The following is an 18,207-nucleotide window of genomic DNA, read 5'->3' as shown; positions in this document are numbered from 1 at the left end:
ATCAAAATTTTATTCATTTTTGGGCGGTGAAATTTTCAGTGTATATTGCAGAATAATTTTACTTTCAATGAAAGCTTTTGCATTGAAAAAGGCTTCTGTTTTTACATATATTGTTATTTTAATGGCTTGTCGGAGCTCTCGCTGCCCGGGCTTTCCATCAGTACTTATGGACCCTGAATTGTTCATCATCAAACGTTACTTTCATCGTTATATTTATGGCATCATGTAACTAGGTTATGCAAATACTACTGAATCGAACATTTGAATATAAACGTGAAGATACGACTTTGCCTTCCACCAATGAAAAATTATTCTATATCCAATACATCACTGCTTAATTGGCTCAGAATAAAACCACATATGAAACTCTTGAAACAGACGCCTTCAATGCCTACTCTCTAATTCTCAAGGCTACATGATCTGTTGATAATAATTTTTCTAACAAATAAAGCTTCTATACAGTTTGACTAAATTCTCTACAAAACAGACTATTACATTATTTTAGCTATTTTGAAAATAAAGTTTCTTGAAATATTCTGAAAGATTTGTGTGTGTCTGTATGTGTTTTGTTATTGTATTGTCTATAATTTTTATGCACACGTCAATGTCATACAGACCTACGGATAAATCGCAAGGAAAATTGTACTCGCCTAATTCGTTCCAAGTACATATTTAAGTTCATACTTTTTACTTGAAACTTTGATCCATTTAGACGCGAGTGGTATAGCTACGGAAAAGAATATTCAATTACTAATTTTTCTTTAGATGACGAAATGAATCTGTTTGATGTCCTTCGTGCCGTACTGGTTCGTCTCGTACTTCTAGTGCACAGTCTGTTAGTTATCTGGCTGACCACAAGCATCACCAAACGACGAGTCTTCTGGCTATTAGCTGCAGCAGATATTGGAATCATATTGGAAGGATTTGTAACAATTTTTTACAAGAAAGCCAAGGAATGGAAATGGTAAATGCTTTAATAATAATAATAATAATAATAATAATAATAATAATGACGACGACGACGATGATGATGATGATGATGATGATGAAATATTGAGAATATGTGCAAACCTATTTAGAATAGAATTCTATTTCTGAACGTTTTCTGTACATGAAAAGAAAGAAATCTTCAGTATGCATATATAGGTGTTTAACGGCACATCATGAATATAGTGACTATTTGGTGCCAACTAAAAGTGAAATTCGAAAATGTAAAAATGAAGAAGCGCATATAAATTCTAAAAGGATAAACTCTTCCAATTCAATATAAGCATGAAGTAGGAAAAGACAGAATACAAAAGTTAAACTTTTTCGAATTCTTCAAAATGTATATTAAATAAAAGATAAAAACAATTGGTATAAAATCCTTAATACATCTGGTCAAAATTTGTCATAAAAGCCACATTCCCTCAAAAAGCCCAAGATTTCTCCGGCGGTGCACCATCAAACCTTTTTTCATCGAGTGCGCATCAAACTTTTTCTGCATCACAGAGTGGAAGTCGACACATTCGTCAAGAATGTGTTCCACTGTCAGTGACCATTGGCAGAGTATGCAATCTGGTCGAGGTTCACCTTTCAAGGGGTATGCACGAGTCAGGTGTATGTGGCCGACATGCGATCGGCAAAATACCACATCATCTCTGCTATTTATTCTTACCTAGCGAGGGGGGTGGGGGCCGAATGGTCTTAAGCACTCGCCTTTAGTGATCACTCGCATCTCACGTCTGTCGCGTGTGTTTGAGTCTTCATCCAAATAACGTGGGTATGTGAGAAAGCTTGTCAGTAGCCTTCATTGAGTCTCGGGGTCTAGCCGGGTTCTTCCTCTACCAAATATGCTTTACGCCATGTATAGCCTATCATGCGCTGAAAAACAGCGTAAAACTCACAAAAGCCAAACAAATTCTCACTGAGGGATGGCGCTCTCCAATAGTGGGTTTGACGTTTTTAAGTATGTTGGTGGAGGTTTCATTCCTCGTATTTTGCCCAGTATGAATAACACCCTTATTTTTGAAATATTTGAAGTCACTATATGGAATCATGGAATCTTTCGTTCGAAGACTGCAAAAAGTATTAGAGTGTTGTAAGAGTAATTGTTCTTTCTATTGCAAGATTTTTTTAAATCCTCCGACGAGATGGATTTCTGATTTAACGTTGTTTTAAAGGAAAACAATTAAAAAAATACAAACGGTGATATGTGTATATATGTAAAATTGAACATTTTAGATTATTTGATTCTGTTCTAGAATGCAGAAATCTATTTTTATTCACTTTTAGCCGCTATTAATCTGTATTGTTTTATATTATCCTCTGTTCAATGATTCTTCTGCACACCTCGATAAAGGTGTACTTGATTGTTGATTTCATTTTTCATCGCAGGTTTTGTCCATGCTTCTTCTTTTATATGCTGGGGACGGTTCCATCTATCTGGCTTCTGGAAATTCATAGGATGGATGAATATGTTCGAAACAAGAACTCCTACAACCACAGCATCACTCAACCAGAGAATACCACGTCAAACGGCAAAAAACAAGTCTTAGAGGCCATACAAGGGGTAATTGATATAGTAATATATTGCGTCATTAAACAAATTAACTTGTTATGAGAATTTTCATGCACAGTTGTACTACTTTCAAACAAATATCAACTAGCATATAACTAATCAAGGTTTGCTTTCAACGAAGCAATTGAATCGGAACATAAATTTTCCCGCTGTTTCTCTCCTCCGCTATTTATTTTCGACCATATTTTGGCATGACATTACTGGGCCAGATGTTTAATTCAAGTATATATTAACAAATTTGTGCATTGAATTTTACGTCTTTTCTTAGTAAATTTTAATGTTTGAGATGCCATATATCTTATTTTGCAATTTGTCCCTCTTTTCTAAATTTTCCTTTCAGTTGTATGCTAATCATATTTTCGTATCACCTGGTTTCAGCGGCAGATGCTGCAACTTATCTGGCATTGTATTATACAATAAGCAGCGAGTTTGTAATTACTTCATCGCTTGTATTTTTTTATATGTCTGCACGATGTATATTAAATATATTAAAGTATATAATAAGTAAATCTTATATATATATATATATATATATATATATATATATATATATATATATATATATATATATATATATATATATATATATATATATATACAAAATCATTCATGCGTACATTTGGGAATGGATTTTGTAAGACCTGATACATACATAAAACTGCAACGCGTTTTGTTCTGAAACGGCGGAAGAACTCATTTGATACGGAGTAGGAATATGTCGAAGTCGTCAGGCCGAGACATATTCATACGCCATATAAATGAGGTCTTTCCCCTACTCAGAACAAAACACGAATGCTGTTTTGCGTTAATTACCTACCCCCACGTTTACGTTTTCTAAATATTTTTAGCTTTACTGTATGAATGCAATTTAAAATTAATTGGGATTCATATAATTTTGATGTACTGTGTCAAGAAATATGCATACATGGATGCCATAGAAGAAACCTAAATAGTTTGAGTCTGGGTGTGCGATACGGAAATAAGGATTGAACATCTGTTTGAAACACCAGAAGAAGTGCATAAGATTAAATGGGTATGCAATAACACAGTACATATCTGTTAAAATCATAGACGTAATGGTGACATTACAGAGTATATCTAGGCTTGAGAGAAACGTATATTTTAAAGTCATAGACATAATGGTGTCATTATAGAATATATCAAGGTTTTTAATTTAAACGTGCCTTTTACAGTCATCATGCCATTATAGAGTATATCAAGGTTTAATTGAAATGTGCCTTTTACAGTCATCGTGCCATTATAGAGTATATCAAGGTTTTTATTTGAAACGTGCCTTTTACAGTCATCGTGCCATTATAGAGTATATCAAGGTTTAATTGAAATGTGCCTTTTACAGTCATCGTGCCATTATAGAATATATCAAGGTTTTTAATTGAAACGTGCCTTTTACAGTCATCGCGTCATTATAGAATATATCAAGGTTTAATTGAAATGTGCCTTTTACAGTCATCGTGCCATTATAGAATATATCAAGGTTTTTAACTGAATCGTGCCTTTTACAGTCATCGTGCCGTTATAGAGTATATCAAGGTTTAATTGAAATGTGCCTTTTACAGTCATCGTGCCATTATAGAGTATATCAAGATTTAATTGAAATGTGCCTTTTACAGTCATCGTGCCATTATTGAATATATCAAGGTTTAATTTAAACGTGCCTTTTACAGTCATCGTGCCATTATAGAGTATATCAAGGTTTTTATTTGAAACGTGCCTTTTACAGTCATCGTGCCATTATAGAGTATATCAAGGTTTAATTGAAATGTGCCTTTTACAGTCATCGTGCCATTATAGAATATATCAAGGTTTTTAATTGAAACGTGCCTTTTACAGTCATCGCGTCATTATAGAATATATCAAGGTTTAATTGAAATGTGCCTTTTACAGTCATCGTGCCATTATAGAATATATCAACGTTTAATTGAAACGCGCCTTTTGCATTCATAGTGATAATGGTTCCATTCTAGAATATATCAAGGTTTTTAATTGAAACGTGCTTTTTACAGTCATCGTGCCATTATAGAGTATATCAAGGTTTTTAACTGAATCGTGCCTTTTACAGTCATCGTGCCGTTATAGAGTATATCAAGGTTTAATTGAAATGTGCCTTTTACAGTCATCGTGCCATTATAGAGTATATCAAAATTTAATTGAAATGTGCCTTTTACAGTCATCGTGCCATTATTGAATATATCAAGGTTTAATTTAAACGTGCCTTTTACAGTCATCGTGCCATTATAGAGTATATCAAGGTTTTTATTTGAAACGTGCCTTTTACAGTCATCGTGCCATTATAGAGTATATCAAGGTTTAATTGAAATGTGCCTTTTACAGTCATCGTGCCATTATAGAATATATCAAGGTTTTTAATTGAAACGTGCCTTTTACAGTCATCGCGTCATTATAGAATATATCAAGGTTTAATTGAAATGTGCCTTTTACAGTCATCGTGCCATTATAGAATATATCAACGTTTAATTGAAACGCGCCTTTTGCATTCATAGTGATAATGGTTCCATTCTAGAATATATCAAGGTTTTTAATTGAAACGTGCTTTTTACAGTCATCGTGCCATTATAGAGTATATCAAGGTTTTTAACTGAATCGTGCCTTTTACAGTCATCGTGCCGTTATAGAGTATATCAAGGTTTAATTGAAATGTGCCTTTTACAGTCATCGTGCCATTATAGAGTATATCAAGATTTAATTGAAATGTGCCTTTTACAGTCATCGTGCCATTATTGAATATATCAAGGTTTAATTTAAACGTGCCTTTTACAGTCATCGTGCCATTATAGAGTATATCAAGGTTTTTATTTGAAACGTGCCTTTTACAGTCATCGTGCCATTATAGAGTATATCAAGGTTTAATTGAAATGTGCCTTTTACAGTCATCGTGCCATTATAGAATATATCAAGGTTTTTAATTGAAACGTGCCTTTTACAGTCATCGCGTCATTATAGAATATATCAAGGTTTAATTGAAATGTGCCTTTTACAGTCATCGTGCCATTATAGAATATATCAACGTTTAATTGAAACGCGCCTTTTGCATTCATAGTGATAATGGTTCCATTCTAGAATATATCAAGGTTTTTAATTGAAACGTGCTTTTTACAGTCATCGTGCCATTATAGAGTATATCAAGGTTTTTAACTGAATCGTGCCTTTTACAGTCATCGTGCCATTATATAGTATATCAAGGTTTTTAATTGAATCGTGCCTTTTACAGTCATCGTGCCATTATAGAGCATGTCAAGGTTTTTAATTTAAACGTGCTTTTTACAGTCATCGTGCCATTACAGAGTATATCAAGGTTTTTAATTGAATCGTGCCTTTTACAATCATCGTGCCATTATAGAATATATCAGGGTTTAAATGAAACACGCCTTTTGCAGTCATAGGGATAATGGTGCCATTCTAGAATATATCTAGGTTTGAGGGAAACGTGATTCTTCAAGTCAAAGACGCAATGGTATCATAGTAGAGTATATATAGGCTTACGTGAAACGTGTGTTTTAAAATCTAGCTTCTCATATAATCAATATTTAACACAGTAGGTATGCACGCTTATTAGCACACACGAGTAAGTGCCTGAGATGTCATTGACATGTTTTTTTAAATCAAATTTATTATATGTTGTATTCCACATGAACTATCAACTTCATTCAAGCATTAAGCAATCATAAATTGACATCAGTTCGTTTCTAGAGGTTTTTGACTAGCAGCTGTACACAGTCTGTTTTTCTTAAACAGATCTACTATATTAAATATTGTTTTAAAGAAATGGATGGAGTAGCCTTCATTCCCCGGATTTTCTAAGCGTTATTATCAAATAATGCATCTGTTACTGAGATTCAGATTTCTGACGTGATGCTTTTAAAATAAGGTCTGGGGTAAACCGATTAGTTTCACCTACGAGAAAGGTATTCCTAATTCTAAATGTATTCCTAATACATAAGGTATTCCTAATACTAAAGGTATTCCTATTCTAAAGGTATTCCTAATACTAAAGGTATTCCTAATACTAAATGTGTTCCTAATTCTGAATGTATTCCTAATTCTAAATGTATTCTTAATACTAAAGGTATTCCTAATACTAAAGACTGGATCCTGTTGCTGAGTCTTATATTAGCTCATGCATTATTTTTGTTGAAAGGATACAGTGCAACCTTTATTTAATTTCAGATAAAATTTGAAATTATGTCTTTGAATCGTAACCAGTGTTTGTTCTCAGAAAGTTGTACACAACTTAAAAAACAAACAAACAACGATTTCAGTGTTCCATGTCTTGTACTCTATTCTTATGCACGTGACTACAAACACCAATGAATTCAGGACAATATTGAAGTGAGAGTCAACATTCCTAAGTTCCAGCGTGTTTTTTTGTTTTTAAAAAAAACGATAATTTCTGTTCAGGCATTATGAGATTGCGGAGTATATGCAAGATTTCTTTACCGGCAAAACTAAAGAGCTTAACAAGGTGCAAAACTACGCATCTACGAATCTGATGATTTGACAACGGAAGTCCTCCAATAAGCATGAGGACATTTCCATTTCCCAAAACACGTTAGCACATTTTTATTTTACGAACATCTGTGAATTGTTTAAATTACAATTAAGATATATATTATATTGACCTAGCAAGTCATGAAAATAAAAAAAGTAATGGGGCCACGTGTTTTGGAACTATTTCGTTACTCTTAAAATACAGACACAGCCTTCCAGTTGGTCGGCGTAAGGAAATAGATGATTGTGATTCGCTATCACAGTTGATATTACGAGAGCTATTGACACATACACAGCAAACACTTCTGAAGAATCTGCATAAAGAATTTGACTATACTGTGCAATTATATACAGACAGAATGTGATGATTATATTGTGCGATGATATGTATGCAGAATTTTATGAATATATTGTACAATTATATGTATGCAGAATTTGATACTATATTGGGCAATTATATGCATACAGAATTTGATACTATATTGTACAATTATATGCATACAGAATTTGATGGGTATGTTGTTAATTATATGCATTCAGACGTTGTTTACTTTATTGTGCAAGTATATGCATTCAGAATTTTGGAAATAAATCAAAATAAAACATGCGGGTATACGATGGTATATATTTTGTCATTGTTTGTGAATGATCCAATAGAAGAAACAAGAATATAAAATTTTACCGTATTATATCATACACTTTGCATTCATAATACCAGAATCAGCTATAAGCGCGTCTGCAAATACGTGTCACATTTATCCTGGGATATTCTCTATACATAGCAAAACATATGTCTCGTAATATATTAAGTGAAAAATAGAAAAGAAACATTCTTGTAAATTTGTGCTTACGGCGTTATGGCATGTACACGAACTTTAAGAAAGGCTTTTTAAATATAGTTTTTAGCTCATATTGCTTCGGAATGTTATATTCATTAGATGTTTTGCTTTTACAATTTGATGTGAACCATTAAATAATAGCCCCAGGTTCTAATATTTATTTATTTATTAATCTATTTATTTATATAACTCTTATACTATTCCCTTTAATCATGTCTTCTTTGTGGTAGTTTCGTTCCTTTATTTCGTCTCCTCGGGCATTTGGAATTAATAAATGTGAAATTCATCCAAATGATTATTTCGAAAGTGAGGCGGTAAGTGATCAGGAAGTCAGGCAGGCTGTTCGTTAGTAAGCTGCTTGTCTAGTCAAACATTGTATTAAAAAAACAGGCTATACATTATCTTTCTATTACGTGTTTATTTGCATTCAACCAATCAAAAGATGTTGTTCGCTCATTCGAAGAGGTAGTTGGCTCAGTGTTTCTCACTAAAGGTCTTTGACTTTGTTGTTGAATAAGATTCGTATTTATGTTTCATGAATACAGATTTATTACAAGAACATGTTTACATTTATTCAGAGGATTTACCAAGGATAATTTGAGAAATAACGTGATAACACGATTACAGAAATGTAGGGCAAGACGAACACAAAAAGAATAAACTAAAAGTTTCCTCTAATGACAAACACTGGTCTAGTAATGTTTTAACCCGTAAGTTAAAATTACAGAGTATGACCGGCAATAACTAAAACCTATTTGTTACCATTTCAGATCACAATTCCAATCGAACTTCCCCTTGACATATGGGTAAATGTGATGGAACAGTTGTTTCTATACCTAATGATTGTAGGCAGATGGATTTTACCGAGGGGAGACACGTCACGTGACCAGCTATCCCAGCTACTGTTTGTTTTTATTGGGATTGCTTCTGATATCATGGAGCTCTTTACCTTATTCGACGAGGACCCAGTTAAGGAAAATCTTGAACTACGTTATGCGGTTTTAGTCATATGGACAGTGAGCTTGGTACAGTTTACTTTAGTTCTGACATCTACAAACAGCCCAAAGAAACAACGAGTGGCTTCTAATTTGAAAGCTAATTTAAATTCTTTAGATCAAACGTGCTGTCTGATGAAGTTCTTCCAGACAGAGATATGGAGTGTTTGTGTTTCCATTTTGTTGCAAGATGGACCTTTCCTTACCGTCAGAGTCTACACGATAGCAACACACAAGCTTCTCAATTACAGTATAGTCTTCTTCACGGCGAAAAATGCACTTCTCGTTGCAATTCTTGTGTACAGAATGACGGTAATTTGCCGCGATGGAGATGAGTCCCCAAATAAAAATGATACAGAGAAAGCTCTCTTACGTGACTCAGATTTAAGGAGCAAAGACCGAATACAAATGTCACAGTCAATGGAGTCTGTCAGAATGAATGGAAATAACAAAGGACTCTTTGTAATTCCCTCGAAGGGTCATGTAACAGGACAAGGTCGTGCACCCCAACGAGGAAATGGCCAGAAACTAAAGACGAAAGTCGACATGGAGAGGAGAAAGATTTACGATATGGCCATATAGTGCTGTTTGTATCTTACGTGCTCGTTTCTAACGAATCCAATCATCATTACTTTTCTCGAAGTTGTCCTTTAAGACCTTTTTTCGTACACCCCGATACATAAAAATTGGCAAACAGTACTTTGCCAAACTGAATCGAATTAATAGATAAAATGACATTGTTTGTTTGAAATGTGATGTACAAATTTTAATAATCGATACATTTTGAGAAATAATAAGCTACATGATTTCAGTATTTTCATCCCCCCCAAAAGCAGCTCGTATTTTAAGTTCTTTTATAAAATAAAGCTTTCAGTTGCCTATCGATATTTATCAACTGAATTCAGATAACAATTGTTTAAAATGACTTTTTATTTTAGAACCCAATGACAATTTCATCTTTACATAATATGAGATCATAACTTAATATTTTTGTTGCTCTCTGTAATTGTACATCGAATTCCAATCGGAGGTAACTCATCTAAAGAGGTCCATCTGTATTTCCCTTCAGTTTATTCCACGATAAAGATACGTATAATAGTTATTTCCAATAAAATTATATGGGAATTATACAACATAACGACCTTTATATCCTACTGCCTTTCGGTCTACACTTCGTGTAGAAATGGCAACAGTACAACATCATTATTAGCAACAGTGCCTTGATAAAATACTCTGTAGGTCCGCTTGGTCTCAATTTTCACACCATAAATTTGTCACAAGGAAACAAGCATCATCTATCAATTTATTTTTTTTGAAACCAATAAGATCATAAATTTATTATTTTGAGACCAATATCATCAAAAGTACACACTAACCGTGACCAACGACTTAACTTTTGACATCACTACGTACTCCTTACCAAAGACTGAACTGCAGTTGTATATATCCATTCATAAATTGTGGCTTCATCTATTTTCATGGATACTGCTTTTAGTGTTTTCGGGGGTGGATAGTATTTTATTTCTCAAATACTAAATTTTGTGGTTTTATCTTTGGATGTTGAAAGACGGTTGTTTTATGTCGGACAATTGGAGTTGTCGTTCTTGTATCAGCCACGTTATTCATGTAAATTAGCTTCTATCCAAAGTATTAAATGAGCTTGATTCTATTTGATTTACATTACATGTTAAGAACATTGTACGCAGAATATTCAAAAGTTTAATTTAGTATCGTCACAATCAATGGTAAAAGTTCCAATTTATCGAAAATCGAACATTCTCATTAGCTATATATTATAGTACCTATTTGTGTGCTTGTTACACTACGTACAATTTTGTAAATGGCCCTGGTCATTATTTAAGAAAGAAAGTCATTTATTATATAAGATATATTATTTCAGATAATGTTGCATTAATGACAGATAACTAAATTTAGGACAATTTGGAAAATGTTTAGAATATGTTCGTTGTAATATTTACATTTAGGACTATTTGCAACATGTTGAGTGAAATATTTACATTTAGGACTATTTGCAACATGTTGAGTGTAATATTTACATTTAGGACTATTTGCAACATGTTGAGTGTAATATTTACATTTAGGACTATTTTCAACATGTTGAGTAATATTTACATTTAGGACTATTTGCAACATGTTGAGTGTAATATTTACATTTAGGACTATTTGCAACATGTTGAGTGAAATATTTACATTTAGGACTATTTGCAACATGTTGAGTGTAATATTTACATTTAGGACTATTTGCAACATGTTGAGTGTAATATTTACATTTAGGACTATTTGAAACATGTTGAGTGTAATATTTACATTTAGAACTATTTGAAACATTTTGAGTGCAATATTTACATTTAGGACTATTTGAAATATGTTGAGTGAAATATTTACTTTTAATACTATTGGAAACATGTTGAGTGAAATATTTACATTTAGGACTATTTGAAACATGTTGAGTGAAATATTTACATTTAGGACTATTTGCAACATGTTGAGTGTAATATTTACATTTAGAATTATTTGAAACATGTTGAGTGAAATATTTACATTTAGAACTATTTGAAACATTTTGAGTGAAATATTTACATTTAGGACTATTTGAAACATTTTGAGTGAAATATTTACTTTTAATACTATTGGAAACATGTTGAGTGAAATATTTACATTTAGGACTATTTGAAACATGTTGAGTGAAATATTTACATTTAGGACTATTTGCAACATGTTGAGTGTAATATTTACATTTAGAATTATTTGCAACATGTTGAGTGAAATATTTACATTTAGAACTATTTGAAACATTTTGAGTGAAATATTTACTTTTAATACTATTGGAAACATGTTGAGTGTAATATTTACATTTAGAATTATTTGCAACATGTTGAGTGAAATATTTACATTTAGGACTATTTGAAACATTTTGAGTGAAATATTTACTTTTAATACTATTGGAAACATGTTGAGTGTAATATTTACATTTAGAATTATTTGCAACATGTTGAGTGAAATATTTACATTTAGGACTATTTGAAACATTTTGAGTGAAATATTTACTTTTAATACTATTGGAAACATGTTGAGTGTAATATTTACATTTAGAATTATTTGCAACATGTTGAGTGAAATATTTACATTTAGGACTATTTGAAACATTTTGAGTGAAATATTTACTTTTAATACTATTGGAAACATGTTGAGTGTAATATTTACATTTAGAATTATTTGCAACATGTTGAGTGAAATATTTACATTTAGGACTATTTGAAACATGTTGAGTGAAATATTTACTTTTAATACTATTGGAAACATGTTGAGTGAAATATTTACATTTAGGACTATTTGAAACATGTTGAGTGAAATATTTACATTTAGGACTATTTGCAACATGTTGAGTGTAATATTTACATTTAGGACTATTTGCAACATGTTGAGTGAAATATTTACATTTAGAACTATTTGAAACATTTTGAGTGAAATATTTACTTTTAATACTATTGGAAACATGTTGAGTGAAATATTTACATTTAGGACTATTTGAAACATGTTGAGTGAAATATTTACATTTAGGACTATTTGCAACATGTTGAGTGTAATATTTACATTTAGAATTATTTGCAACATGTTGAGTGAAATATTTACATTTAGAACTATTTGAAACATTTTGAGTGAAATATTTACTTTTAATACTATTGGAAACATGTTGAGTGTAATATTTACATTTAGAATTATTTGCAACATGTTGAGTGAAATATTTACATTTAGGACTATTTGAAACATGTTGAGTGAAATATTTACTTTTAATACTATTGGAAACATGTTGAGTGAAATATTTACATTTAGGACTATTTGAAACATGTTGAGTGAAATATTTACATTTAGGACTATTTGCAACATGTTGAGTGTAATATTTACATTTAGGACTATTTGCAACATGTTGAGTGAAATATTTACATTTAGAACTATTTGAAACATTTTGAGTGAAATATTTACATTTAGAACTATTTGCAACATGTTGAGTGAAATATTTACATTTAGAACTATTTGCAACATGTTGAGTGTAATATTTACATTTAGAATTATTTGCAACATGTTGAGTGAAATATTTACATTTAGAACTATTTGAAACATTTTGAGTGAAATATTTACATTTAGAACTATTTGCAACATGTTGAGTGAAATATTTACATTTAGAACTATTTGAAACATGTTGAGTGAAATATTTACATTTAGGACTATTTGAAACATGTTGAGTGAAATATTTACTTTTAATACTATTGGAAACATGTTGAGTGAAATATTTACATTTAGGACTATTTGAAACATGTTGAGTGAAATATTTACATTTAGAACTATTTGAAACATTTTGAGTGAAATATTTACATTTAGAACTATTTGCAACATGTTGAGTGAAATATTTACATTTAGAACTATTTGAAACATGTTGAGTGAAATATTTACATTTAGGACTATTTGAAACATGTTGAGTGAAATATTTACTTTTAATACTATTTGAAACATGTTGAGTGAAATATTTACTTTTAATACTATTGGAAACATGTTGAGTGTAATATTTACATTTAGGACTATTTGCAACATGTTGAGTGAAATATTTACATTTAGGACTATTTGCAACATGTTGAGTGAAATATTTACATTTAGGACTATTTACAACATGTTGAGTGAAATATTTACATTATGACTATTTGAAACATGTTCGGTGTATTATTTAAATTTGGGAGTATTTTAAACTTGTTCAGTGATTTTTCCTGTCATATTACTAGAATTCATTCAGCGATACTTAATGAAATATATTTCAAACATTTTTTCATCAATAAAAATAAAAATTTAACTTTGTCTAAGTTATCGCCTATCCCATTTCTCCGTATATCTCCTATGGTCGTCATTACAATGAAGAAAGTATTCAGGAAGACCAGACCACTTTGCATAAATAAAAGCAATGACTATGTTTCTTTTTTCTTTCCAAATTCAGAAATGTCGTCCATAGGGCATATTACTCAGCAGAGGCTGAATATAAAAAAATGTAACATTTAATTGCTTATATCTAGATTTTAAAACAACGCACGTGTTCCATTCCACAGAATTTGATGAATTTGACGATTTCTTGGCTGTTTCAAGCATCTAAATCTGCTGTTTCAATAATTAAGGTACATTTATTTTGAGTAGAATATTGGATACTTTGTCCAATTCGAGTCATTGAGATTCAGTACTACTCATCTCAGTGGCAACTTAAATTTGATGTCAGTGCAATAAAGACGCGAAGGTGATACGGGTTGTAGCACCGCAACCTCACCTTAACTTAAAAGTTAATAGCAATTATTTCTCAACCATTATATATATATATATATATATATATATATATATATATATATATATATATATATATATATATATATATATATATATATATATATATATATATATATATATATATATATATATCTTCTGTTGAAGAATGTTGTCCCCATCTTTCGTCTAGCCCCGTCTGGGAGTAGAGGACGGTTTCAGTAAGGAAGCTGCTTCGATTATGTATTTAAGAAGACGCAATTTAAGCCCACCAGTTCAGTTTAGTTCCAGCTGCCTATGTGGATACATATCTGCATTTTTTTTAGATGGCATCAAGAGGCTGCAAGCATCTGGCAGACGCATTTTGCCATGTATGCGGCCAATTTATCAAGACAAGAACGAAAAAGCACTCCCTGGAAGCATCTGCTAAGATGTGCGAGGCCTATAAGGCATATTTGGGCATGCTTGCCGGGGATCAAGACAAACCCTGGGCATCTCATTTCACCTGCGAGCACTGCAACAAAAAAAATTCTGCAAGGTAAGATGGACAATTGTTGCTCGGAATTTTATATTAAATTTATTAAAAAATTTAAAATTGTAAAAGTTTTAATTTTAAAATGTTTTACAATTTTCAGTGTTATTGAAAAAAATACACCACATGAGAAATGTTGCGAGAATCTCTTACACATAGTCATGGGTGAAATAAATGTATTTTTGTAGGATGGTACAGAGGGGGAAAAGAGAGCCATGAAGTCCGCTATCCCAAGAATTTGGCGGGAACCTACGGACCACTCAAGCTACTGCTACTTCTGCATGGTGGACCCTTCCAAACATACACCGGACTGGCATAAATGTACCTGCTATCACGTATCCGGACCTTCCTTCATCCATCGCCCCGGTGAGCAACAAGTCAGAGAACGATGAAGACGTTGTAGAGCCAGATTACAATTTTAGAGGTGGAGCTGAGGAGAGAACCCCATACTACCCCAACCAAAAAGACCCTTTCAACTTGATCAGAGATCTTAGTGTCACGAAGTCCAATGCTAAGCTTTTGACCTCTAGGCTCAAGCAGTGGAACTTGTTTGATGAAAGTGTGCAAGCCGTAGGTCAGAGGAAGCGTCACCAGGCTTTCTCAAGCTTCTTCGCCCGTCAAAATGGGCTCTGTTTCTGCCACATTGTGACCAGTCTGTTCGAGGCTATTGGAATCGCCTGTAACGAGAATAAGTGGCGCCTTCTCACTGACAGCTCATCCAGAAGCCTCAAAACTGTGCTGCTCCATAATGGGAACAAGTACCCGTCTCTTCCCCTGGCTCACTCGGTGTACCTCAAAGAGGATTACAACAGCATCAAGACCTTGCTGGACGCCTTGAAGTATGATGAGTACGGCTGTGAGATCATCGGAGACTTCAAAATGGTGGCATTCATGATTGGTCTCCAAGGCGGTTTTACCACGTTTCCGTGCTATATTTGCCTTTGGGACAGCAGGGACACCAAGGCGCACTACCACAGACGGGACTGGCCACAGCAGACCGAGTTCTCTTTGAGGAGGAACAACGCCAAGTGGGTGCCAATGGTGGATCCCCAGAAGGTGCTGATGCCACTACTGCACTTCAAATTGGGTCTTATTAAACAATTCGTCAGAGCTCTAGATAAGGAGTAGGCAGCCTTCAAGTACCTTCAAGACTTCTTCCCTAAGCTGTCTGAGGCAAAAGGTCAAAGCCGGTGTCTTCGTCAGACCACAGATAAAGAAGATCCTGGAGTGCAATGAATTCTCCAAGAAGCTCACTAGAAGGAGAAAGTGGCTTGGAACAGCTTTGTCGCAGTGGGTTTTGGCTTCCTGGGCAATCACAAGGCCAAAAGCTTCGTGGAGGTGGTTGAGACTCTGTTGAAGAACTATGGCAGAATGGGTTGCAGAATGTCCCTCAAAGTCCATATCCTTGATGCTCATCTTGATAAATTCAAGGAGAATGTGGGAGCTTACTCGGAGGAGCAGGGCGAATGCTTCCACCAGGATATAATGGACTTTGAAAGCCAATACAATCGACAGAATAAAAGAACATGATGGAAGATTATGTTTAGGGGCTGTCTCATGATTTTCAGTATAATCGTATATCTAAAAAAAACCTACTCACTTCTAAATCTTTTGTGGTCATTTTGTATTACTTTAGTTTAAATTTATGTTAATTTTGATTCATATGTTTTTTTCTTCTGACTTAATGTGAATGAAAAGACACAAATTCACCCTTTTTCTCATTGGAAATAGGTAAATTTCAAAATATCACTGTCCTGGTCACAAAAGCAAAGTTTATGGGGAATAATGAATAATAGCCATTTTCTATACTTTTTAGGCATAAGCAATTATGAAATAACACTTACTACCCATGAACAAAAATTATGTTGCATAGTGTTACAAGTCATTCACCAAATACAGTCAGTTACCTGCCTACCATCAGTGCTCCAGCAATATAGACATGAAGCATCCGCCAAATACTATGTCATACAAAGAAGATCATATGTTTTAGAACTTCCAGAAGTTGTTTATGCGTAATCAAAGGCTGCATAAATTGTGTGAAATAATCAGGTCAGTTCAGTGATATTGTCCTGAGAATGTGTGGGTTAGCACAATTTGCAATCATCCTTCATCAGGATGAGATTCAGTGATGCAGGTCTCTATGATCTAGCAATGGAGGTTTGGTGATGTAGAAGGTTCAATCAACCGCGTTCTGAATGGTAGAAAATACAACCCTAGGGTCAGGTTATACATCAATGAAAGTCTCCTTCGACTTTCATCCCTGGATGGAATTCCACAATGCTGATGAAAGTTGCATGAGATGCTTTGGCAAGTTTCAGTCAATAAAAAGCCAGGTCACCTGTCTATCTGTGCACTCTTGCAAACTGTGTTTTGTACAAAAATTCTGAACTGGTTCAAATGAGTATCACTACTTGTCCTGAAATTAAAAAAGGCCCTGAGCATTTTTCTGAATCTCCTAAAAATATATCATCAATAACTGCTGACCACGATTCAAGTTTCCAGAGAGGAAAACAGGCATCTTCAGCAGCATTCCATACATTTTTTAGATGGCATTGTGCCTTCGCAAATGATAAACAAAACAACGCCTGGTACCTCTCTGTATATTAGACCCAGATAACCTATCAGTGGACCATCAGTTTATCTTTCAGAATCTGTCAAATAGTGGATATTCAGCCCAAAATTGTGCAAGCAATGCATTTAGCAGGATACCCGTGAATCACATCTTGGAAAAAAACTGTTAACAGGAGCACACAAAATCTCTGGTTGTACTAAGGTTTCAGTCTCACACTAACTGCAGTATCCAAGTACAATCTGACAGTAGAGATCATGCCGGAGACAGCAGCATAGTTTGACTGACTTACAGGAGCATCGTGTCTTTCATCATGATTTAGGAATATCCTGCATTCAGTTGGATGTATCAGATGCCCAATCAGTTTTTGACCTTCTTGAAAGCAATTGGATTGATCCCTTTGGGTCCAGTGATGGCAATCTCCAGAACATAAAACTGGGCATTACTGCAGCACCACATGTAGCAAATGATCTACTAACAGCTAAGGAAGATGGTGAGACTGCTTGTACGGTGTTTGTTGACCTAATACTTAAGGCAGTATCTTTATTCAGTGACTGATTCCCAAAACTGAAGTTAAAGTCTTTTAGCAGTCTGCAAAGTAAGACATGGACCAGATCCACCAACGAAACATTGATATTCAAGGGATTACTAGCTCTCCTGCACCTTGGGTCATCTTGGAATTATGTGAAGTAAATGCCATCATAGCTATCAGCACCCTAACTGTCAGTGCCCGTCTAACGGACTACAGTGGATGGAGTAGTACAAGCTTCAGGACTGCACTATTATGATGGATGCTGATGAAGAGGATTAATGCAGGATATACTATAATCCTTTAAATGAAACATGGACTTCAAAATATAGGGATC

General features: G+C 33.5%; 1 protein-coding gene across 1 annotated transcript; it reads left to right on the top strand.

The window, feature by feature from the left end:
* Window positions 1-773: 773 nt before the first annotated feature.
* On the top strand, window positions 774-10,911 carry LOC149803806 (transmembrane protein 26-like). Its single transcript, XM_089951439.1, has 3 exons — window positions 774-964; window positions 2,377-2,551; window positions 8,697-10,911. Exons 1-3 carry the CDS (start codon window positions 774-776, stop codon window positions 9,501-9,503), a joined length of 1,173 nt encoding a protein of 390 aa, XP_089807565.1. The 3' UTR covers window positions 9,504-10,911.
* Window positions 10,912-18,207: the final 7,296 nt, after the last annotated feature.

This window comes from Sinohyriopsis cumingii, chromosome 3, assembly GCF_028554795.1.
Source record: "Sinohyriopsis cumingii isolate HCF-2022 chromosome 3, ASM2855479v2, whole genome shotgun sequence".
NCBI classification, from domain to species: domain Eukaryota; kingdom Metazoa; phylum Mollusca; class Bivalvia; order Unionida; family Unionidae; genus Sinohyriopsis; species Sinohyriopsis cumingii.
Note: the sequence above shows the minus strand (reverse complement) of the source record. Positions and strands in the feature narration are given on the sequence as shown.